Raw genomic sequence first — 24,998 nt, forward strand, 5'->3', positions numbered from 1 at the left:
CAGACAGAGTGCTCTCTTTTCCGACCACACGCAAGCTGTGGGACTTGTTATCGCGCACCTCACACCAAACAAGTGGCCCGGAGAAATATAGTTAAAACAAACAAACAAGACAACAACAACAACAACAACAACAACAGCAATGGCAAAAAAAAACCCACAACAAAACATGGTTTAATAATCTTAACATCTCAAGTGTTATTACACTTATAGAGAGCGGTTCTCCTTCTGGGCCCTGGTTTAATTATGCAACAAATGTTTGACTATCCAAGTGAAATTTGCATGAATATTTATACCAATTCATTTGTTGAGTGTTGATTGTAATTACATGGAAACATGATTTATTGCCAAGATTGCTGTGTTAGCCAGCCAGCCAGAGAAGAGCGAGCCGGGCAGAAATATATAAATAAATGCAAATTTGTTTTTTCTTTTCTTTTTTTTTTTTTTTTTATTTCCACACACAGCAAAAAGGAGCCCATTTTTCCAAGTGGCTTGTGGGAAATTTCATTATCAAAAAAGAAAAATCCTCCGCGGTATGTGTCTGGCAGAGACTCAGGGCGCTTACTGCGAGTGTCTCGGAGAGCTGAAATAACAAAGATGCTCACCTTTATAAGGTGACCTGTCAACACTTGCGAGAACACTTGAGAATCCTCCCTTTATGTGTGTGTGTGTGTGTGTGTTCATGTGTATTTACGCTTCATTGGTCACTCTTTTTCTCAAGATGTAGACACACTTTCATGCATACTAAATACACGCTCGGCACGATAAGAGCTTGACATGATGTTTTGGCAACTGCGTCTCGGATCAAATGACATTCTAGGATGCAGGGCCGCCCATAAGAGGGGCAACACTTCGACAGCTTTCAGGGGCCCGGCAACTGGGGTTGGACATGGAAGGGGGGGGTAATGATCGTGTACATCCTAATTTGGAAAACTGTTTTTTATTTTGACCCAGAATACTATCTAATCTAGATGCCAGAAAAGAAAGGAGAAGAAAAAGAGAGAGCTAGCAAGCAAGAGCTTTAGACCCAAATCATGTGTTTTTTTTTCAGTTAGCTTAGCTGAAAACACAAACACATGTATTGATATGAGTATTGATATGAGTAAAGCAGATTTATTAGGGGCCCAGCCATTTCTAATGCGCAAGGCCTGATGCTCGGATGGTTCATGAATAGACGTAAAAATCAAAGAGGCAGTAATCGATCGCACAGGCTGGTCACAGATTTTACTTCATCAGGTTAGACAATTGGGGAGCAAATGGAAGGAGAGGGAGGGAGAAAGGGAAAATGTTTGAGTAATGGGCCCCCTGTCCTGTTTGATATTCTCATGATGGAACAAGGAAGCAAGGAGGCCAGAGGGAGGGGGACGAGAGGAGAACATGAGCAAGTGATGAGGTCCAGCGAGGGGCTGGAGGAGAAGATGCGCAGCCACAGCGGCGAGCTCTGACTGTGTTTGTGTCTAATTAATGAATGGCATTAGCCATTTGTTCTGCCATTTATTCTGGTAATGACCAAGCCTGATCTTTCATTCCTCGCCTCATGCTCATTCTCCCTCTTTCATCCCCCCCCCCTTCCCCACCGTTACCTTTGCACAGCGCTCAGACAGGGATTGAGAGATGCAGGCGGAAGAAAGGGAAACGGACTGAGACAGTGAGGAAGAGGCCTCGGCTTTAATGACATGCTCTGTTACTGCTTAACTCAGGACTTTGCTCAATGATGTGTTTCGAGCAGGCTGCACATATCGAGCCCGCGTCGCCGTCCACGTGGTCACGCAGTGTCGAGGAGGCGTGCTGGTTTTGTGCGCCCACGTCTTTGTGCTCCCGCTCAACGTGCGTCAAATCAGACCTCCCGCGGAGCCCGATGCTTGTTCCCCTTGTCCTCCTTTAATGGGAAAATAAACAAGGGGATGAGGCTGGTGCATTCTTCCCTCCTTAGTTGTGTTTCACACGCAGGTTTAGCCAGCTGCCACGTCTGCTTGGTCCCCTGAGCTTCAAGCGAGCCTGTGAAAGACTCCCTTTATACAGCCTCCTCCATATCCCCATTACAAGGTTTTCCTATTGAACGTTTTCAGTGCAGGATAAAGGCAGGACCTTGTTTATGGTAATAAAAGGTTTTTTATTGGCTTTTGTCAAAGAGAGGAGTAGGTTTTGTGTCTTATTTTTTCGGGGGCCAGGAAAGTGAAATCACAGCTTGCTTGGAGATTTGTTAGCCCTGATGGTTGTGTCCTTAAAAAAAATGAGCTACGACTCCTCCATAGCTCCTCACCCTTGCCCCCTTTTTTTCCTGACCTGTCTTCTCTACCTTCCTGACCCGAAATCCCAGAGGATCCAACTCCCTCGCTACCCTGAAACAATAAGAATACAAAAGAAAAAGTAAAAAAAACAGTCCCTTTTATAGTGACCCCCGGCCGTTTGGTTTCTCTTGTAGCCGTTTCGCCGAGTGACCTTCTCGGTGGTGAGCCAGCCCCAGGACCCTCACCAGCAGGGATCGCTGCAGAGCTGCTACGACAGCGGCCTGGATGAGTCGGAGACGCCCAGCAGCAAGAGTTCGTCGGGCCCCCGGCTGGGCGCCCTCCCCCTTCCCGAGGACAGCTACGAGAGGACAACGCCGGATGGCAGTGTCGGTGAGGCAGAGCACATGGAAAATGGTAGGGGCAAACACTGAAAGGAGATTAAGTAAAACGCTAAGATACAAGAAAACCATTACAACACTCACATACTTGGCCTAGAGCATTCACGTAGAAAGGCCCGATGGTAGACTAGTCTTACAAAACATACAGAAACATGTCAGGTTCTGTCCTTTTCAATTTTTGTTTATCCTTCAGGTGCTTTCGGCTCACGGCGATGGTTAGTCAGATCTGTAGCGCATCAGGTGTGATGTGGCGATGCAGTAGCTGTTGCAACTTTTATTAAAGCTAAAGCCCTTCAATAAATGTACACCACGCGAAGACGGAGGTGATGGATTTATTGTTAAAGCTATAGTTCTGTCTCAGGCTTATTCGATCAAAGGGGCCACACCAGGGAATATATGTAACAGATATATTCTTTTAAATCAACACCTTTCCGATCGTCTTTCTCCTTTTAGTTTCCAGCTCTGACGGACTCCATTTACAATTCCTGTCGAGTTGCTTTTGTCATCTAGGTTTCGACTTGTCAGAATATAGATTTCTTTTCTCCAACAAAATCTCTACATCTTTCTGGGATAAAGTAAAGGAAGAGTAACGGTGGGGGGTTAATACCCAACTTGAATTGTTTGGAAGCCAAAAAAAAAAAAAAGACAGTGAGGTGCTTTGCTGATTTTGCGGAGTGTGTTTGGCTCGAGGACCCCCCACCCCCCCCGATGAAGGAGTTCATTTCTCTGCAATTGGGAGACGGCGCCGATGTTGTGTAGGTTGTAATGGGAAAAGACTGCAGCCTAGAGAAAGTGAGTGGGAGATGGTGGAGGGCAAAGGAGCCTAATGCAAAAGGCAGTCCCTGGGTGCAGCGCTGTATCTTCCCCTTCTCACAGCTAGCAAGAGCTAGTTTTCCCTACCAAGGCCAAAAATATGTGTGAGTGTGAGTGTGTGTGTGTGTGTGTGTGTCTGGGTGTGCAGCAGAGAGAGATGGGGGTAATGGTCCCATTCATAGTCTAGGAGTCTGAGGCGATGCTTAACAAGGACTAGCTGTCTTGAGAGTGCTAAGCCTAAGTGCAGAGGCTTCCCCGCCGCAGCTTAGGATAAGGATATTCAAATGGCTTAAAGATACACATCCTTTCTTTTTATGGATGGAGCCGTTATGTAGATGATGTCTTAACTTATTTCGGATCGATGCGGCCTGTCTAGCGTTCCACTGTATCCACAAGGCGAGGCCCGGGGCGGCGAGATTGACCTGGAGGGGTTAAATGCACAGGTGTCCGCGGCGAGCCTCCCTCAAATTCTGGCCTTAATGGAGATTAAAAGGGATTTGAAACGCTTTTTAATGTGGGCCGATGGGGCTACCTCACGGATATGTAAAAATCGCCCTGTTTTTCAGATCAACAGGCGCTCAGTTACTGGCCAAATTAGAGCCAATTAAAAGGCCCATTTCAATTTGGTTTCTTTTTTTTTTTTTTCAAATTAATCGGACAGGGACAGGCGATAGCAAGCAACCCAGCTAGATCAGAAAAAGCCTATCAATAAAAATCCAGCTTGAGAAAAAAAAAACAGCTCAGCAAATTAACGCTGAGACGGACTATTAGGCACCACGTTTAAAATATGTGACATCTAGAAGTATGGAAAACACAACCCCCCCCCCCCCACACACACACACACACACACACACACACACACACACCGCCATCGATTTTTGGTTTCTGCTCAAGCGCACACATGTTGTTAATTCTCCCCTTTTTTTTCCCGCGGTCTGAGAGAGAGCGCTGTTGCGAAAGTAAACCGGAGCTTTGGAGGAGATTTGTCGGAGGAACAAGAGTCAAGGTCAATTCGCAAAGTCTCCATCCAAGAGAAACAACATGCTCCGCCGCTGCTCGCTATCTGCGGTGAAATCAGCCCCGACTGGTGTGTGTTCTTGAGCGTGCGCGCGGACCGACGGCCAGCTGCACAAGTGAGATTGGACGTGATTGCCTGGGAATATTCGCCTGTTTCGTTTTTCAGTATCGAATCAGCCCTCTGAATCTTGCATCTTCGCCGCACATTTATGCGATTCTGAGTCCTTGCAGGGCGAGATACGATCGGGGGCGGGTGGGGGTGGGTGGGGGGGGGGGGGGGGTTTGAGCAGGCAGCGCCGCGGCCTTGTGGTCTGCCAGACTGTAATTGGTCCAGATCCTGTCATTCAATCGCAGCAGTGTCTCCTTCTTCTGAGTGTCCTTCAGAGTGCTCTGCAAGTGCTGCTTGCTCACTTTACGCTAGGTCACTGTGGATGAGGGCATCGGCTAAATACCTAAGTGTAAAGTAAATGCAATCATCTGAGGTTAGGGCAAATATCGGCAAACTGCTCCGGCCTCTTGAGGGATGCTAACCGTGGTCATTAGCGTTTCCCCTCGTGTTGTACCCAGAGCTCTCTCTCACACACACACACACATACTCATTATATATAAAGCTCTTTTGTAGAATTAGGGAGTTATGAGGAAAGAGGGGGAACAAAAGTAAGCAGATGGCTTTGCTGTGGTGCTCAGTGCTGGCATGGGCGTCATTAGCGACAGGTAATTGCTGCACGATTGCGGCGGCAAGAGTGTGTTTTCTGACCACACCAGAATGAAGCGGGGCCAGGGGAAGTGAGCATGCGTCGATTATGTTGAGGCGCGGATGGGGACGAGCGAGTTGTCAGTTTGGAAACTTTTTGATTCCGAAGATTTGATTCCGTTGCGGCAGATTGCCGTCGCTTTGTGAAACGGCGAAATGTGGACAAAAGCTAACGTCCCTTTTTTGATTCGGTGCCTTTTTTCTCGGGCTCTGACTCGCTCGCTGCCTATTGATGTTCACAGTAACAATCATCCTCCGCTGCAGCTGCCCGTCTGCCTCACACACACACACACACACACACACACACACACACACAAATGCACGCCTCACACACTTACGCAGACTTACCCAGACAACGCACATAAAGTCTGTTTTCCATTCTTCATCCGTCCTTTCCTTCCCTTTCCTCCCTCGCACAGATGTGCCCAGGGACCTTGTTTTCTCTCCCTCATCTCCTTCATCAAGGTCAGGTTTCGAACTTTATTATTTTCTATTGGTTGACTCCTTTCCGCGGGGAGCGTCGGAGAGAAAACAAAAAAAAAAAAGGAAAAACAACCTCTCCATCCAAGATTCCTCCAGAACCGACTCAAAACAGGGAGTGCTGGGGTCACCGCGGGAATACGAACACATTCTTGACCCTTTCCACGGCAGACAAGCCGCCTCTGTTGTCTCATCTTGATAGACTTTTTGCTTCAGCAGAGTGAGAGACAGTCAAAAGGTGCATGTCCGGAGAATTCTGCTTCATCCGCAGATGTGTGGGTTGTTGTTCGGTTGAACCAAGCTCAAAGAATTCAATTTGGAGTCTTTATTAGGACGAGAAATGCATCAATTTTAGCATCACACAGATCCGTGTATTTTGCTCGGCGTTTGGCATTTTGGTACGTTCCATGAAGTCTTGATCTTTTTGATGCACAGCTGGGCCCCTCACTTATTCATAAGCTTACCCTGGTGCTCATCAGATATTCATAAACGCTGAGTGTTTGGAGTCAAACACCCGATTAGGCCGTTATGGATGTCAAAGAGCCCTTCCAGATGTACGCTGTTATCAGCGGGTCAAAGACTTTGCGCTCCATTATTGATCTCCACGTCGCCGGGGGGGGAGGAATTTTTCAATTCTTACCATGTTAGTTCAAGTACACCTCCGAATCACACGCTTCCAGATTTGGCCTTTCATCATGACTGAGGTGTCTGAGGTGTGCAAAGTGTTTTTCATGCGTAACCTCCATGCGGATCTCAACAGCTCCCGGCAGTGGAGATGTAATATTGTTCAGTGCACGGGTGCGTCTGTGTGGTGTGCCGCGCTTGTTGCTGTAGGTCACGCTGCCGATGATCTATCCTTTTACATCCATAGCGTGAATCATTATATAGTGGATTTTTTATAGAGAGAATGATAATGTGTGACTCCTACCATCACTCTTATTATATCTTCCCTTCCCTGTATACAACCATGAGTTAACACTTGGGACGAGTGAGTGCACTATTAGCTGTATCTGGATCTGTTCAAGCAACTAGATTTACTGCATTGTATCCGTTAAATCGATGGATAGGCGGGGCTTAACCAGGAAGTGGGTAGCCAGATGTGTTGATTTAATCCTCAATTGAGCTTCAGACAAAAGTTGTTTTTTTTTTTGTTGTATAAACCAGAATTAATAAACATCAGTAAGCTGATCAATGAGGATTTTAGGTAACACTTATGAGTGGTGGATTTATAGTTAAATTAAATGTTATTTATGTTATGTTATTTACTATTGAGTGCATTATAAACCATTTATTAAGGTTTTGTAAAGGTCTACAAAAAGTGTTTGTGCCAAATGTTTATAGATTAACTGCAGAATGTTTATAGACAATTTGCAAAGATTTGTAAACATTGCTTCATAAATGGTTGTAAAACATTTTATTGGTTGTTAACAGTGGATAACTATTAACTAAGGCTTAATTACCTCCACCATGGTGGTTAGGTTTTCAGCTGTGTTCAGTGTTGGTTTGTGGTCACGATTACGCAAAAACTACAGAGTGAATTTCCACGAAACTTGGGTGGAGGATCAGTCTCACCCCACAGTGGACCCCATTAAATGTCGATGTGGATCCAAGATAATGCATGCGTCCTGAAAACCCTATTTAGGTGGTTGATATATATGAGTGAGTACGATATGTACAATATGATGGGCATGATTAGGAACATCTTGATCTACACGATTTAAACATGTGTGTTTGTCAAGGATAGTCTCTGTTGGGCCTTGGCAGAGATATGTGCTCTAACGAGTGCCTATTCTATCAGCTGTGGTGCGAGTGGCTATTGCTTACAAGTCTAATGTATCAACAAGAATGTAACAAGAATCCATATAGAATTTAGACTTGTTAGGGAGGAAAAGCTCCTCGAAAAAGGACAATTTTTTTCTGTATTGCAGGGGTATTATATGTGCCGTATGATGATCAGCAGCAGACCGGAGGCGATACATCAGTTTACTCAACTTTTTATCCACCACTACATCACTGAGTGCATCTCGCAGAGGCTGATGCCCGATTTTGTTTATGCTGGCTGCTAAGACAGATGAATAGTGCAAATTTATTGTAGCCTCTAAGAGAGTAATAGCACGTCCCACCGGCTGCTAACGTTAGCATGCCTCCCACGTTTCTGCGCTTTGGCTGCCAGACAACCACCCCCCCCCCAGCTCAAACACACACACAGACACACACCAGACTCTATCTCTCTCCTGTCTCTCCTGCTGAGAAATCTTGGGGTACCACCGTTGGATTACAAACATCATCATTTAGTGTTGGCTAGCCGGCCCAATAGAGAGGACAGGAAAGTGGCACATCGCAGCAGTTATCAGTCAGGTAGTCGGCGAGTACAGGCGCTGTCTGAGCAAACACACACACACACACACACACACACATACACGAACACACAAGCTCAAAGTGCGAAAAAATAAAACCAGAGAGACAGACGGAAAATGGCCAATTTTACACAGAGAGATGCACATGTTAAGCAAGTGCACACGTGCTCAGTCACATACAAACAAATACGCTCTCTCACACACACGCACACACACTCACTCACTCATTCAGCACAACGAGGCACTGCATCATTTTCCAGCTCTGTGAAGCACCTCACTAGATCACTTCATTGTTGTTGTTTCTCCCTATTTACGAAGCTTTGCCTGTTGGAATGCTGCTTAGCCTGGTTAATAATGTGCGTGTGTGTGTCTGCCTGTGTGTGCGTGTTTGTGTGCAACTCTGTTCATTAGGCAAGCCCAATTGTAGAGCCAGATGGCAAAGCGAGTTTGTTTAATTAAAACCATTCATATTTCAAGAGCGGAGCAGCAGCGGCACTGGTCTTAGGTCTGATTTCCCTCAACTTGGTAGAGGGATGGGAACATGTCTGTGGGAATGCTTGTGTGTGTGTGTGTGTGTGTGTGTGTGTGTGTGTGTGTGTGTGCTTAGAACCACCCGATGGGGAGCGGTGTAGTGAAAAATCACCCAGCGGCAGACACTCACGCTATCAATCAGCATGTTACACACGCTTTTCGCCCTCCCCAAGGTCACAGTCCGTGTGTGCACCAGTAAAAAAAAAAAAATGTGGAAAAGGGGAAATAATTATCATACATCTTAAAAAGAGCGTAAAACGTCTGGATGCCCGGCACATTTTGCGTCTCTCATTCATTCATTTCCATCGGTCCCTTTTTTACCCCACGCACCCCCGACGGCGACAGTGAGGGAGACAGGAAGAAACGAGAGGGCCCGGTGAGTCGACGTGAGAGTAAGCGCAGAGGGGAGGGTAAAGAACAGGAGAAGCACGGCGAGGCAGAGTAAATGAGCAACACGCGGCGCAGGAGGCCCCTAGAAACGGATCGAAGGGATGGGAGGTTGAAGAGCGACCAGGAGATGGAGAGAGAATTAATAGTAAAGAGAAAAAAAAAAAAAAAAAAGAGAGGGAGCGAGAGGGAATGAGAAACAGAAGGGAAAAACGAGTGAGGGATGGGGGTTACATGCATGGAGAAGCTGCCAGCAGGGAGTGGCGCTTGACGGAGAGATGATTGATCACTGCTCCGGAGCAGGCAGGTATTCAAATCATACCCCAGTGTCACATCCACAGTCCTGTCTCCCTCTCTGTCTCTCCACATGGGCACACATGGACTGCAGAGCCCACCCAGTGCAGCCTTGAGTCAGTAACGCACCGCACTGACAGCAACAAGCTGTGTGTCAGGAGAAAAACATGCTCCTAACATGAGTCTGCGGAGAAAGCATCGCCTTGAAAAGCATCAGTCCACCTAAAACAACAAATCTATTCGCGTCTAGCCTTGCACACAGAGTTCTGTTGGTCTGTTCTGGCCGAGATTCCTGCAGGAATACGATGAAAGAGCGCTGGAAAAAGCATCCGGACAATCCACGGTCCTCACTGTGGAGGGTTTTGCATTCTCGCTCCTACCCTGAGAAAACGGTTTGTTCTGCAGAATTACAGAGAACAGAGCTCTCTCAAGACAAATATAAGAAGTCGTAAAGATGTCTAACAGCAGAGAAAAAGTCAAACTTCCGCACAAACATTGTTTCTCTCTCATGGACGACTAATATAACCTATTCAGGCCCCTAAAGATAAAACCGACCGAGTAGCTCATAGCCAAACCTTTGAAGCGATCACATTGAAGTCATCCAACTAGGGAAAGAGAATTGTTAAAGCGCTTTTTAAAAAAAAATGTTTGCATCACAATATCACATTTGTATCCACCTCTACTGTATTCGGCTGAAGGCAGAAATTGTTGTGGGTTTGTTTGCATGAAATATTTTTGCACCCTGTGAATCAACTTAAGAAAATCAAGTGGGAAGAGGGGGGAGGATAAGTTAAAGACACAAGTTACCAAGTAAATGTTGCTGTTTGAGTTCTTAACACTTGTTGTTGCAACCAGGGGAGCATCCCGAAAGCTTTCATATTGGGGGGGGGGGGGGGGGCACTGAAAAATCTTGGGGTGGCCACCAGATGGTGGGGCCAGGCGGTGGAGACTGTCCAAAACGAGTGGCTGTGCATGTCTTACTTCCATCCATTTTATTTTATTTTGCTCTGGGTTGGGTTAGGGTAACAAAGGGTTAAACACAGCCAAAGATGACACTTCTAAAAAACACCCGTTTTTCGCCACAAATATGGCTAAAACACCCGGTTTTATCATCGTAAACGCGGCTGTAAAATCTCCCATAGCCTCCTCAAAAATATGAAGTGGTGCCCCGTTATGAATGTCTAAACGCAGTCCTGAACCGTGGTCACTGGCTTGCCAACCATTGACCCCTCCACCTTGTGGTGTGAAAGTCGGGTCATAAACATCTGATGTGAACGTGAGGGATGTCGACATGGTACATGTGCATCAGGGCTGTGCAGCAACAGCGACAGACACAGCCAATACAATAAGCAGTGACGGATGTATGTGGCGCACGCACAAACACACACAAGTGCGCGCGCGTGTGCTGCGGCGGTCCGAGTGTGGGTAATGGAATTGTTGCCGCTGTGTTTTGTGTGGCTCGAGGCCGACTGACACCCACTCCCGACAGAGATTAGAAAAAAGGCCATTCAGCTGGTTTACTGATAAACAGAAGCGTCACACAGCCACGATGGCTTGGATTGGAGTTATAGAAAAAGTACGTCGGCTTTATTGTTGCACTCAAGGCTGCGTACGTACACGATATGCGCCGTTGTCACCCACAAATAAGGCAGGTGATGCTTATTTGAAAGGGGCTAATTGTCAAGCGTTCGCAGTAAAAGCATAATTTTTGTGTCGTGCCGATTTTGCCTTAGACCATTGACGTCTGTCGCGCTTCTGCACCATCGATAAAGTGAGAGCCAGCCAGCCAGCCAGCCAGCCAGCCAGCCTCCCACTTGTGGGAGAAGGGAGAGGGAGAGCAGAATGGTTTTTCATGGCGCTGCAGAGACATGACTGTACTTTCAATGAGGGTTTACAGTCGCGCACGCCGCCATGTGCATTTTGTGCCTTTTTGGGTGCAGCGAAGCGGCGACCGGCAATTTGGCCCCCCTCCAAATGGCACGGGCATTTGTTATGTTAGGAATAAAAATCGCTTCCTCCGACAGCTGTTAATTTGGAATGCACCTCGCTTCTTCCTCCTCTTCTTCTTCTTCTTCTTCTTTCATTTTTTTTCCCACCGCTCTCAGGATATCATCACTCCTTGGCTGGGGTATGCGTGTCAGGTGTAAGGGGGAAGACAGGTGGGGCGGTCTTCAATGAAGACAATTAAACACCTCCAAGGCACCGAGCCAAAGCCTCCCCTGCTCCCCCCCAGCTCCCTCCCAGGCACTCTGTCTGCTGCTTGTTTCCCCACCTCCGTCTGCTTCCTCGGATCTTCCTCCCCTTCATAACTTTCGTCATCGGTTGAGATTCGAGGCGAACAGGTTGCGGCGGAGCGAGGGGGGAGCACATTTGCCGGTGCGTGCCGGAGCATCAGGTGCGCAGCGCTGGGACACAGTGGGTGCCATGTCTCTCCCAGTGTGAGGTCTGGAGCAGGGGAGCGGCAAAGGGGATGCCAATAGTCTCTCTCTCTCTCTCCAGCTGCAAGTGCGTGTTGATTTACTTGTGTGTTTTTCCCACAAGGAGACCACTGCAAGGGACGTGAGCGTGTGTTTGTGTGTGTGTACGTATGGATATGTATGTGCATATGTTTCAGCGTGAGGACTTTCACACCAGGAGCATATCTGAGAGCGAACACTGAGAAAAGCCAAAGAATGGAGGCTTTCTTTCTTTCTTTCTTTCTTTCTTTTTTTCATATTTTTCACACCTCCGGGAATTTGTTGAAACAGCACAAACAAACAAGGATCGAGAAAAACACGCTCAGGTGTTCACACATTCGGCGGGGCCGGCACCAAGCCGGATGCCGCTCATGCATTCATTCATGTGTTTCGCAAAAAAACATACTATACTTTATGTGCAAACACCGTCTCTCACTATCCCTCCCCCTCCTCGTCCTCGTCCTCCGCATCCCCGTCCTCGTATCTCACACACACAAATCCATGCATAACAACTCTGCTGGATCTCCTGCTCGACACATTCTTCAAAAAAAAATTGCAGCCGATTTTAATTGTGTGCGCCAGGAATGCCGCGGCGGTTACAAAACACGTCGCGCCGATGCGATTACAGGACTTTTCCGAGAAAGGCCCAAAAAGGTAAACGTGTTTTTCCTGAACTGAACTGAACCAACTGGAACCAGATGTAATGCACTCCTTGCAGCCAATATACATAAATGTGTTCATTCCAGTGAGGTTTTTTTTTTTTTTTTTTTTTTCTGGCCAACATTGGTAAAAGATATGCTTGTGTTCCTGCGCTGAATAAAAGCAGCGACACCGTTTCTGACCTTTCAGGTAGGGAATTGCAAATTGTGTACATTTTTTTTCCGGTCTGTGTTGACGTGTGCATGTTTTAGCGCTCGCACTGTTTATCCTCCACCTTGTGCGTGTGTGTGTGTGTGTGCGGCGTCTGGCCCCCGCCAGCAGCCTGACCTTTGACAACTCGGAGACGTCACGCTGCGCTTCCCAGCCGCCCACAACTTTGTCCCCAACAATGATTTAAGAACGCAGAGCGAAATAATCCACAAACTTTCTGTCTGGGTTCACCCACGTGAGCCTATTTACAGAACAGCTTGCTGTGCCGCGTCTCCAGCAGGCATGGCTGTAAACTGGCATTCCTTCTGGGAAGGGATTTTTGTCAGCAAAACTCCACACTGTGCCAGCAGCAGAGGCTGCTACCGCTAATTGATACCAATTAGGTCGCATTATTTAGGAATTTGACATCGTGTTCGTCTTTAATCGGGGTGGTTTGATGAGTCACAGACGTAGCTAAATGCTGTAAAACTGTCAAAGCACGGGGCAAACAAATGCTTGCCTGCTGGAGGCATCGTGTGAAAAAGCTAATGATAATCTGTGTGTGTGTGTGTGTGTGTGTGTGTTTCAGTGTCAGGAGACGGTCTCGGTGCGGTGTGTGGGTTATGTGAGGGTTACAGCTTAAGATACAGTGTGACACATTACTATACTACAATGTGAACACCACTATTCTCATTTCAATCAAATACTACTACTTGTTGCAGGCATTAAATTCACATTCATATCATGAAGTATATACGTCAGCAGTAAAGTATGTATATTAAAGGGGCACTATGTAGTTTTGAGGGGGAATTAACACTCAGAACTGTAATATTTACAAAATTAATGAGGCAATGATACAAACTTAAACATAACAAGCTGTTCTCAGAGGAAATGAAGGTCCCCAGAACACTGTTTTAAGCTAGTAAGGTGGCAGGGTCCGCCACATATAAACAAAGTAAAACAGTGTGATCAGTTTGATTATTCAGTCGTTGAAACGAAGATAGTTTGTTTATTAAGTTTGTTTAGGCATAAAACAATCTCGATTCAAGTCAAAGTTATTAGCCCATGGGATGAATATGTAAGTTTCATGTGAAAAAAATTCTTCCCCAAAGCTACATAATGCACCTTTAAATATCTAGTCTGTATTTTCAGTTGAATATAGGTTTAAAAGGATTCACAAACCACTGCGATGTGATTTGATTTAGGTTTCACATAGTGTCACAACTTTGTTTTATTAATCAGTGATCTCATAACTTCTTTAACACTGAATTCAAGGTTGTTCAAGGACTTTCCAGGCTCTCTCCCCTCCTAGTCGAGGACCCAACACAGCATTGTTTGAGACACGTCTCAAAAAATATGAATTAATGAAAAAGAAATGATACTGAAGCACAAATAATACTTCCATGTCCATTTAAGTGTATTTTCAAAAACTTTCAAGGATTTCAAGGACCCTTGTGGACCCTGTATTAACAACAATAGGGAGAGGAGGAGACAGCTGTCAGCGACAATAATCTCACATTCAGAATTGATTTTGCGCTACTATATGATTTAAAACATTTGAAATGAGGTCGTCTTAAAGGATCAGTCCGCCCAAAATGAGGATTTAGCCACAAGCTCAAACCCCCATGCCAGCGTGAGGTCGGGTGTAGTTTTGTAGTTCACCAGTCATTTCTGGAGCTTCACAGCAAAAAAGTATTTGAATAAAGAAAAAAACATGGAATGGCTCCACACTGCTTGTACAGTACAATCTAGCAAATCTATCTAGTCATTCTTATCAATCTAGAAAAAAACGGAATCTTAATTTTGAGTGAACTTATCCTTTAATTGTTTATTAATAAGTACGACTGTGCTGTCTATGAAGTCTGTATATAAAGTGCTTATAAATGTGAAATAAGGGCGATAAAGTAAAATGTTGTCTCTGCAGAGTGCTTTACCGAAAGCGGTGTGGATCGATACTAAATAAGGCATCCATGTTCAGCATACCTGTGTGTGTGTGTGTGTGTGTGTGTGTATGTGTGTGTGCGCGCGCACATGCAAGTGAATCCAGCTGGAGATGCATCATACTCTCAGCGGTGCAGCAGCAACACTATACCGCGGCCCACCAGAACTTATTTTTACTTCCCTCCTTCCTCCCCCTCTCCACCCTCTCTCTCTCCCTCACCCCTCCGCTCCATCGCCTTATAAAAATAGATGAAAGCCTGTAACAATGGAAGAAGGGGTTTATCCTCCCTGCTCCTTCTCCCTCTCTCTCTCTCTCTCTCTCTCACTCCCTCGCCGTCTCCCTTTGAGGACACAGTTAATGTGTCTCGCATGGAGGAAGGGGAGGGAGGAGATGAAGGGGGGGGGGGGTTGAAATGAAAAGCTAACACAGTTAATAGAAGGAGGCTCTTCCCCCCGCGCCCCCGTGGCAGAGCCCCGTATTAGAGGTCTCCGCGTGGCTCGCACGGCGACCTTTTACACCGGCGGGAGACGCTGGAGGGTTTCATAACGCGCGGCGTCCAAACAGGAAGACACATACAGGAGGCTCTGACACGCGTCAACTCCTCCCGTTACGGCACACATGTGCACACTCGGTTCACCTGCAGGGACAATATCCTCTATAAAGTTCCTCCCAGCTGAGGAATTTCATTATTTCCTCCTTTCTTTCTCTTCCATAGCCGCGCTCATGGACACAATTACGAAGGGTCATGTGTGCGTTAGCGAACCTTAGCTGGGCTATATATGCTTTCCATTTCATTATTTCCCTCAGAAGCCCGCAGAGAACAGAGGGAGGGTTCCGTCCGAGCCGTCCCAGAGCGTCGCGAGTGACTTAATGCGTTTTACGAGATCCCTTTTTTCTTTTTACAAAGGCTCGTCCACTTAGACCAATGAACCCTTTCCCCCGGCGTGGGCGAGGCAAGAAACTCGCATAACGGTCAGCATTAGCGCCATGCATGTTTTATGAAGGCCGAGAGCTCACCCTACTTAAGACAAATGCTCGCCAGCACCATCCGCGCAGCCGTGAAATTGGTGTGTGTGTTGGGGGAGGGGGGGGGGGATTGTGTATAAGTGTGTGTGCTAATATTTGCACTCTCCCTGCTTCCCCCTTGTGAGTGTGAAGCTGCTTGCTTATGCATTGTTGACCCATTTACTGTAAGAGCCTTAGTGTTTTTTGGCTATTGTGCTCTGGCAGCTCAAGATGTGAACAGTTTGTTCCTGTACAGGCAGCACCTGCAGAAACCCAACATAAAGAGTTAGGGTCTGGGTTAACACTTGGATGAGTTAAGGTTAGGGTTGGGGTTGTCACTTGGGTGCAATCAGGTAAGGGTTAGGGTGAAAACCTGGGTGCGTTATTGTTAGAGTTAAAACTTTGGTGCATTGGGGTTGGGATTCAAGTTTGGGTTTATTTGGTTTAGCGTTGGGGTTGAACCTTAGTTAGGAGTTAGGGCTAAAACCAGGGTGCATTGGGGTTTAATTTAGATTGCATTCGGGTGAGGTTAGGGTTAGGGTCAAAACCAGGGTGCATTGGGGTTTAATTTAGATTGCATTCGGGTGAGGTTAGGGTTAGGGTTAAATCCAGGGTGCATTGGGGTTTAATTTAGGTTGCATTCGGGTCAGGATTAGAGTTTGAACTTGGGTAGGTTTGGGTTGGACACAAAATTCGGGTGCATCACGGTTAGGGTGAAACCAGGGTGCATAGGAGTTAGATTTGGGTTACAAACCTAGGTGCATTTAGAGTTAGGGTAAAAACTTGAATGCTGTAGATGCTTTTTTCTAGCAAGAAAATAGCCTTTTGTCAGCTGCTCTCTCTTTTTTAATAAATGCTTTATCTCCTCTCATTCTTTTTTTTTTTTTCTCTTCCTCTCCATCAACCTTTCCAAGAGCAGGAAATGCATTGGCAGGGGGTCCGTCATGGAATAAAACAACCCGCTGACAGCTCGGGGAATTATTTCGGGGCACCATTCGCCATTTCCTCCCCCTCACGCTGGGATGAATATGCATTGGCACCAAGTAATTGAAGTGCCGCGTCAACTCGAGCCCATGACTTGACAAATTTCACCCAAGTCTTCTTCCATCATCGCACGGCACACTCCCCCCCCCCCCCCCCCCCCGCCTCCTCCTCCTCCCTCCTCCCTCCTTCCTCCGTGTTGTTTGTCATTTTTCGGTTGCACCTGGTCCCGAAGCCGAGGAAGCGTGCATCGAAACGCACACAGATCCCGCCCTTCTCCCAGGTGTGGATTCTCACCTCAAGGTCTCAAAAACAAGGACTTAAGAAATGAATTCCTTTCTGCTTTGTGTGCCGCTCGCCGTGGCGGCCGTCCTTTCATGCCTGCGAAACTGCGGCAATCGCCTCACAAAGCCCTCCGGCTCCGCTATGCACATGACTTGGGGCCTTAAGCGCGACTTCCTGTGAGGGGATGGGGGAAAGCCAAAGTGGCAGTCAAAAGCCTCCATTTGAAACCACAATAGAGAAAAAGAGCCCGAGAGCCAAAACACATCAGTGGACACAACCGGAGCAAAGTAACGTGACACTGAAGCCAAACAATGGAGGTAAATGTTGCGGGGAAAGCCAGGTGAGTTGTTTTTCTTTCCGTGGGGGTTCACAGAAAAGATTAACCCTTTGAACAAGCCCAATAGGGGCACGCCTGTTTCTGTGCCTTGTCTGTTTCCTGTTCTTTTGTTTGCGGGTCCCGCCCGCAGACTAATGGCTACCTTGAAGGCTAAAACAATAACATTTATCTTGTCTGTAGTCCAAGCTAGCCCTCAGGCAGTCACTTTGGCTCAGGTTGTGCAACTAGTCACAGAAGCACCTCCACAGGGCATCCTGGATTAGATTTAAGTGGAGAGAAACTAATGAGTAATGGTCAACGGAGAGCTGAAGGGAAAAAGGCCCGTACCTCCCGTCTTGTTCCCATTCTCGTTTTCTTTCGTTCAACTTTATCTGATTTTTTCCCCCCCCTTTTTTTTTTTGTCTGAGCGTCAAGCAGCCCTTCGACTTTCATCTGGCGTGAAACGGGAGCGAGGGGAGTAGAAAAAAAAAGCAGACAGGGGAGAGACTGACGCGATGACAAAAGACGGCCCTGCACGCGCCCTCTGCCCCTCCCCCCCGCCACCGATGGGCTGACAAAACAGAGCGTCCTAATCCTGATGACGCGCCTCGCACCCGCAGCGCCCGAGAAAAAAAGGCGCAACCCACCACACACATGCAAGGCGCGCTCCATACCACACTGAAACACGTTTAAAAATTCCCTTTCTTGTCTCTTTCTGTGAACGCCCTGGGATCAGCTTTCGGCAGCCCCTGCGAGCGCGAGCTTGTGCACTGGTTGCGGGGATGCTGCTGGGAAAGAGGCGAATCAAGAGGTTGCACACATGCAGGCAAGAGGGAATCCCTCCGTGCTGCGAGTGAAAGCAAAGGAGGCGGGGGGGGGGGGGGGGGGGAGAGAAAAAAAGCATGCTGTTTGGACGGTTTTCAAATTAGCACTAGTTCCAGAGTGTTTTCTTTTTTTTTTTTCTTTTGGTCGCACACGGCTACTGTATTCCTCGCCGCGTGTGCACAGATGCAGAGGAGCGCTGTTCAGCCCGCCTCCCACACACTTGGATTTGAAAATCTTCTGGAAGTGACAGATTGGGTTCACACACCGCACGGGGAAACAAGTTACAGTCATTATCCAGTTATAGCTGTTATGATGAACTCGCTCCCAAACTGCTCTTTGGGTAGCTGTCTCGTATCAGGATTGCCACACACACACACACACACACACACACACTGCGGGGGTGTGGGGAAGTGACTTTAGTGGACCTTTGTAGGCCGCTTCCTCGTCTCTGCCCGAGGGTAGCGGCTTGTAGCGTGAGCCGCTGCTTCTGTTGGTGGTTGACTTGCATCGTGGTTGATGTAGGCGCGAGGGTGCACGATTCTGTCGGATCAATTTTTTGTATCTCATTTTGAAACACTCTGCATTATCCTTGGTTTCCGCGTCGCCTTATAAGGGAGACGCTAAACCGCTGGAGTGCTCTTTCAACGCACCGAGAAACCTTTTTGTTCATGCTGAGCGCTGTTTAGCTAAACACGCCGAGAATTTTAATCAGAATCGAAACTTTTCCGACAGTTTTAGCTCCGGGGGGAATCGAGTCGAGGAGGTTGATTTTTACTGACAGAGAGGAAGAAAGAAAAGAGAGAGGAAGAGAGAGAGAGAGACAGAGAGAGAGAGAGAGAGAGAGAGAGAGATGAATGATGGTCCCATCACCCCACATGTTGTGAATCTGAAGTCACGCCAGCGCGGCATAAATCATCTTAATCCCTGAGCGATTGCAGACGGAGCAAGGACGCACACAAGTGTATGCATAAACACACACACACACACACACACACACACACACACACACACCTCACCTTGTTCCAGAGCAACCCAAATCACCCTCCAAATCACTCATCTTTATTAAAAAAAAAAAAAAAAAAAAAGAAAAGAAAGAAAGAGGCTGCACTCTCTAATAGCTCACGGGGCTCCGGGTGAGGTTTAATCTTAATCAAAAGCAGCCACAGATTATAAGCAGCGAGAGCAGATGTTTTTTTTTTTTTTTTTTCGGGGCGAAAATTGCATTTTCCCGATGCGTCTCGATTGTTTGCTCTTTTTCTCCGTGTTATTATGATTATTACTACCCCCTGCTTTCGGCGATTTCAGATTGGTCTTAAACGCATTATCTGGGCTTAAGACCCGCTGACCAATTCACCCCCCCCCCAAAAAAAAAGCTCCGGTCAGGACCTTTGAAAAGTCTTAATCCACCTCAATACATACATGCGGTAATCCTCACCCCCGCCACCCCTCCCCTCCCCTCCCCGCTCCCGTCTTAAAAAGACCATAGCTGTCAACGCTCATGTTCTTTGGCTGAACTCTGCGTGAGGACAAAGCAATTTGTTTCTAAAGCGTCAGAGGAGGAGCAAAGGGGAGTGGGGAACAGTGTATAAACAGTTTTTTTGGGGGGGGGGAGGAATAAAGAGAGCAAGCTCCTTTTTCTCGCAGTTTTCAGGGCTTTTTGATGGAAAGCCTGCGAGCCGGAGAGTTTATCCCCCCCCCCTTCCCCCGGCTAAGGTGATGACAGGAGCGGCTGTGTTCTGTTCAAGGTGTTACGCAACGCCCGTGCAGACTCTTCCCCTTTTTCTTCTGATTAATTGTGTGCACGCCCGTGTGCGTGTGTGTGTGTGTGTGTCCGTGCGCGTGTGTGCATCCACTCGAGCAGGAGATTGTGTCGGTTTAATCTGAAGTGCTGATGATGTGAACAGGGGGCACGGCAAGAAAAAATAATAATAAATATAATAATAATAATCATAATAATGAGAAACAAAAGAATGCACAGTTAAGATCCAGAGAGCACTTCCCCTAATGAAAATGCCAGTCTGACACATTTTCGTGCACACACACACACACACACACACACACACACACACACTCTAAATGAAGCCTCACTCTGTGGCCGCCGCAGATAACATACTAGAGAAATCAATCGCATTCTCTCACTAAATTGTGTTTGGGAAACTAATTCCGAGAGCCGGGGAGCAGAAAAACACTGTGTTTTTTAACATTTAGAATTAACGGGCCGGGTTCTCGCGCGTCGAAAACAGGAAGTGGGGAAATGGGCCGAAATAGGCCAAAAAAAAAAACAGAGTCCACGTTTTCAAGAGAACGTCAAACAAGAAAAGGCGGCAGGAACGCACGAATGGGCAGAAAAGGCAAAAGAAGGAGAATGTTCGCAACCTGCTTGGCGCTCAGCGACGCCAGGGTTTCTGATTTTGTGTCTCTGTGTGTGTGTGTGTGTGTGTACGTGTGTGTAGACTGTAGAGGTCCACTGGACAGGGTTCTCTTTACTCACCCTGACAGGCAGAGAACTGTAAAAAAATTGCACCATATTTCCTCTCAAATCTCTTCTGATACTGAGAAGGAGTGTTTTCACAGCTGCTTCACTTTTCTGCAGCTTCCTACTGAGCGTTTGTGTGTGTGTGTGTGTGTGTGTGTGTACACTGTATTTGTGTGCGTGTTTGCATACTAGCTCCCTCTTTACACCCCGAAAATGAGAAACAAAAAGTCGGTGCCAACTGTCTGAGGCGCAGAGAGACGGAGACGAGGAGGTCCTTCCTTGTTCCACAAACCCCCCCAACACCACCACCACCACCACCACCCCTCCACCCCCCACCCCTCCACTTCTCCTCAGACGTCTCGTTGCAATCATCTGTTTATGCAAAAAGCCTCAATATGATTCACAGAGTAATCAGCTTGCCGCCTTCCCAAAGAACTGTTATTTCTGGCATTTTGGAGCTTATTTAATTGAAAATATGATTCTAGCCACTCGATGGCCGCTCGCAGCGTGTGAAACATGCATGCGGCCTCCTCTGCATCCAATTAGGGGCCAGTCATCTATGATGACAGCGCTGCGTCGGCAGGGAGGGAGGGAGGGCAGGCAGCCGCTGCTGCAGCTAATAATAGACTAATAACTCCGGCGATGTCTGCGAGGAGCGTTGCCATGAGATGTTGAGCAATGTGGGAAAGTTTTCCGGGAATTATTTCAAGTGCTTTCACTTGAGATGTGTGTGTGTGTATATGTTTGTATATATATATATATATATATATATATATATATATATATATATATATATATATATGGCAAGCATATGCATTTACCGACCAGCACAATGGTGTTATTTTCTCACAGACGCCTGCCATGGTTAAGTCCCTCTGCTGCAACCGCTAACTGGAGAGCCAACACTCATTATTATTCTGTTTATCAAGCGCTTACTGGTGATGAAATCCCATCCGGCATCACACTGCTCTGGCGGATGAATCCAACAGTAAAGAACAAACTGCAGCCGAGGGTTTGGAATCTCTTCTCACCTCCATGCACCCCCTTTTCATTGCTGCGAAACATATGTAGAACGCCGAAGGGCCGGGGTGTTTCACCGTATTGCTCAGTGGCCGATTGCAGCCGTGTAGCGGCTAGTACCAGGGGAAAATATCGATCGAGACATTGCAGACAACCTTGGCTGTCGGAGGGCAGGTATTCGTGCTGCTCCTCCTGCTTGACCTAAAGTTGCCTCCGTCTGGCTGAATAGACAAAAAATAAACCCGCCACGGCAAAAGTCATTAATGATGTAATTTATTTTTTTTTTTTCTCCCTGCCGCAGCAAACAGACATGCTTGTTCACGTCTAAATGTTTTTTGCGAGGCCAGTTTAATTTCAGCGTTTCCCTGTGAGAGGCGGGCAGGCGGGCAGGCAGTGCCGGTGCAGGCAAGGCCGCTGCACCTGCCTAGCGGAAGCCGGCGCCAACGAAATTCAAAAGGAGTAGCGGTAGCTGGAGAGCCCTTCTCTAATAATAGAAGTTATGGTCTGGGAGCGAGGTAGAGTGTGAGAAGAGGTGTTTGCATAATGGGAGTGTGTGTGGTTGTGTGTGTGTGTGTGTCCCTGTCTGTCTGTGTGCACACATCACAAAGTGAGGGAGGAAACACATTCTTTGTCTCTGTCTTTATTTTTCTCTCTGTATCACGACTCAGCACAGATACTGGATAGGACATTGGCTTTACCGTCAGCTATACGCAACGCAAAAAACTCCAAATGGCTTATACGAGACAAAATCACACAGAGAGAGTAACACTTCGGGGAGATGCAGGGACTTGTTTCTGGACCATTTTCACACGTTTTTACTTGGTCCTCTGACAAATCTTTTTTTTTTTTCTCCTTCTTATTTATTTTTTTTTTTTATTATCCTACAAGCAACACTTTTTGCCATTCCTTGACATGAGCAGCAGGACGAAAGCCGCCGAGCGACTGCTGCGAGTCCAAAAGGCTGAGGGACCTCAGTGTGTAAATGTCAGCCTCTCTTAAACATGTCTGCAACCTTGGCAGACAAAACCGTGGCCTTCTTCACCCGGCATAAGGACGGTGGATTAACGCCGTACAGTCAGGGCTTTTGGACATGACACAACAGTCGTGACCATGAGGCTCAGGTCAGATTACTTTGACTAACTGAGGTAACTAAATAGAAGTGACATAGCATGCATTGTCTTAAAAACAACATACCCAGCCACGAGGATTTGAGTTCCACACATATTCTTTATTCTCTCAAAACACTACAGTTAGTCGGATCAAGTGACCCCTCACAAAAACAGCACTGGCACAAACTACATGTGTACGGAGTGAATTCTAAAATACGTGTGATGTGTGGGATGCTAAATCCTTTATGCAAGTTTTTGTATCCGGCTGTTTTTTTTGTTTTTGTTTTTTGTTTTCCTTTAGTCAAAGGCCACATGGACGACTTTGTTCTTGCAGTGCAGCGAGAGCGGTTACTCAAAGCAGTTGTCTTACATCTTCAATGTAATTAAAAATGAATCAAATTTCCGTGATCATCAATCTGAAACATGAATAAGGACGCTGCAGGACGCACAGCTTTTTTTCTGCATCGGGACACGAAAATCCAGGTGAAACATCTGTATTTTTAGAAACGCGGGCATTGCCAGTGAAAGCATGCAAACACGGAAAATGATGGGCTTCTTTATAAGAGCACTGCAGTTGATTAGAAGGCAGAGGCCTGCAGGTAATGTTACTAATATCACCTCTGCAGCGGTAGTGATTTAATGGAGGCCAGCAGTGTGTGCTTTGCTGACAGGAAGATGATATACCGGCTGTGGCAAGTGCTGTCTGACAGTAAATGTCTTCCCCCCTCCTTCATGTTTACAGTCATAAATGGATTATAGTCCATGGGCAGCTCCATGTTAGCCTGCACACATGCCCGCTCGCAGGTTTGCACGCACCTAGTGATGGGAAAGCAACGCTAGCACCTGCACGTGTGCCGGGCGTAGCCTCTGGCAGAACGCTAGCGCGTCACTAATCGCGTTAGCATCGATCATGTGAGTGCCCCGGCGTTGACCTCGCAGCCTCGCATTCGCTCTGAACTCAGATCGAGGTACAGTGGCGTATTAGCCAAGCTGCACCTCTTACGGAGCAGTTAAAGGCACGAGGCTAACAGTGTCAGTGCATTAAAGGAGCGCTAATATGTGTGAAACTGTGTAGGAGCTATCACTCAGCAGACTGTTCGCGCATTCGACTGTGATTGTGACCGAGAGCTTACATGTTTTATCCCCCGTGTCAGAGTGATGCGTGTGGGCTGCCGCCGCGGATACCCCCCTTGTAATGCGCTAATATGCATTAGAATTAAGCTCATGCCTCTGAAATGAAAACACCGGAATTAGCCGTCAAAATGAAGGGAGCTGGAAAAGAAAAGGGGGGGGGGGTTGGTAATATTATGAATGTAATGTTTCTTTTCATAAAGTCGGGGATGAGGTCGCCACAAATGATTCCCCTCGACGCAAGTCCAGGAAATGAAGCTTGCTCTTTTCAACGGGGATAATTAGCTGGGCTGACAGTCGATCCCTATTTGTGACACTGACTTTTTTTTTTTTCTCCCACTCTAGTTTGGGACTATAATCCCTCCTTTGAGGACGTGCGAGTGACTGAAGAATTTTTTTTTTTTTTTTTGTCCTTCTAGAATATTCCGGCAATTAGAGAGGGTACAATAATACCCATCAACTCCTTGTAATTAGCGAGCATTTGATACGATGCGAGGGAAACCGAGAGCCCCTTTGACCTCAACAGGGGCTGATCGGCGATACGTCTTGTGTCTCGCTGCCTGTTTGTGCGTCTCCGGGTCTCGGTGTACACAGGGGAGTCAGGTTAGGATGAGTAAGCAGTGTGCCTCCGCCGGCAGCACAAAGTGTTCCCGCGGCAAGGCGTCGCCGTTAACCACCGATTCAGCATTAATGCACGCTCATTCGGAGAGTGTGAGGGTTATATCGGCGAAAAAAGCCCGGCCTGTGTGTTCGAGTGTGCCTTTGAAAAGTTCTCCCTACGTCTGTTGTTGTTTTCAGCTGCCAAGTTGTTGTTGACGGTCTGTGTCCGGCGATGGTTATCACAGCTGATGATGCCCTTCTCTGTCAGGCCGTGACCCCTTACTCCCACCGAATTATCATCCGTCAGACGCCGGGAAGAGGAAGAGCGAGGGAGGGAGGAAGGGTACGTAGCAACAAGGGACAGAGGGAAGATTTGGCTGGGTGCCTCCGAGGTGTTTAATTGTCTTCATTGATGACCGCCCCACCTGCTCGCTTGACACACATTTCCCGGCCAAGACATGTCACGCATAAACAAATAACTCATGCGCTACCGGCGAGATTTATGGGGACCAGCCGGAACTCACTCTCTCACAGAAAACACTAGAAAACACAAAGTTTGAAAGGTTCACACTTTTATTTTGGATTTCTACTAGAAAATGCTTATTATTTCTCTCTCTCTGTCCATTCCTGCAGCACCTCTATTCACCCTCTGTCTGGACACTGTTTCTTTAAGGCTCAGTCTGCTCTGATTGGTCATTTCTCACACGCCTGAGCAGGCATCACTCACCGTATTCCAGCACCGGC

At 47.1% G+C, this 24,998-nt stretch overlaps 1 protein-coding gene across 6 annotated transcripts in view; it reads left to right on the forward strand.

The window, feature by feature from the left end:
* The window catches only part of pcdh7b (protocadherin 7b), a 118,021-nt gene that overhangs the window by 49,646 nt on the left and 43,377 nt on the right, over positions 1 to 24,998 (forward strand). For 2 of the 6 annotated variants that reach the window (XM_030430126.1, XM_030430129.1), the window contains exon 2: positions 2,423 to 2,618. The exons of 2 other annotated variants lie outside the window; for them this stretch is intronic. In XM_030430126.1, the coding sequence (XP_030285986.1) occupies positions 2,423 to 2,618 (196 nt within the window). Of the gene's footprint in view, positions 1 to 2,422; positions 2,643 to 24,998 lie in introns of all 6 variants that reach the window. 2 more of the 6 variants (XM_030430125.1, XM_030430128.1) reach the window with 1 other exon arrangement.

The sequence above is a fragment of the Sparus aurata genome, chromosome 10, assembly GCF_900880675.1.
Source record: "Sparus aurata chromosome 10, fSpaAur1.1, whole genome shotgun sequence".
Classification (NCBI taxonomy): domain Eukaryota; kingdom Metazoa; phylum Chordata; class Actinopteri; order Spariformes; family Sparidae; genus Sparus; species Sparus aurata.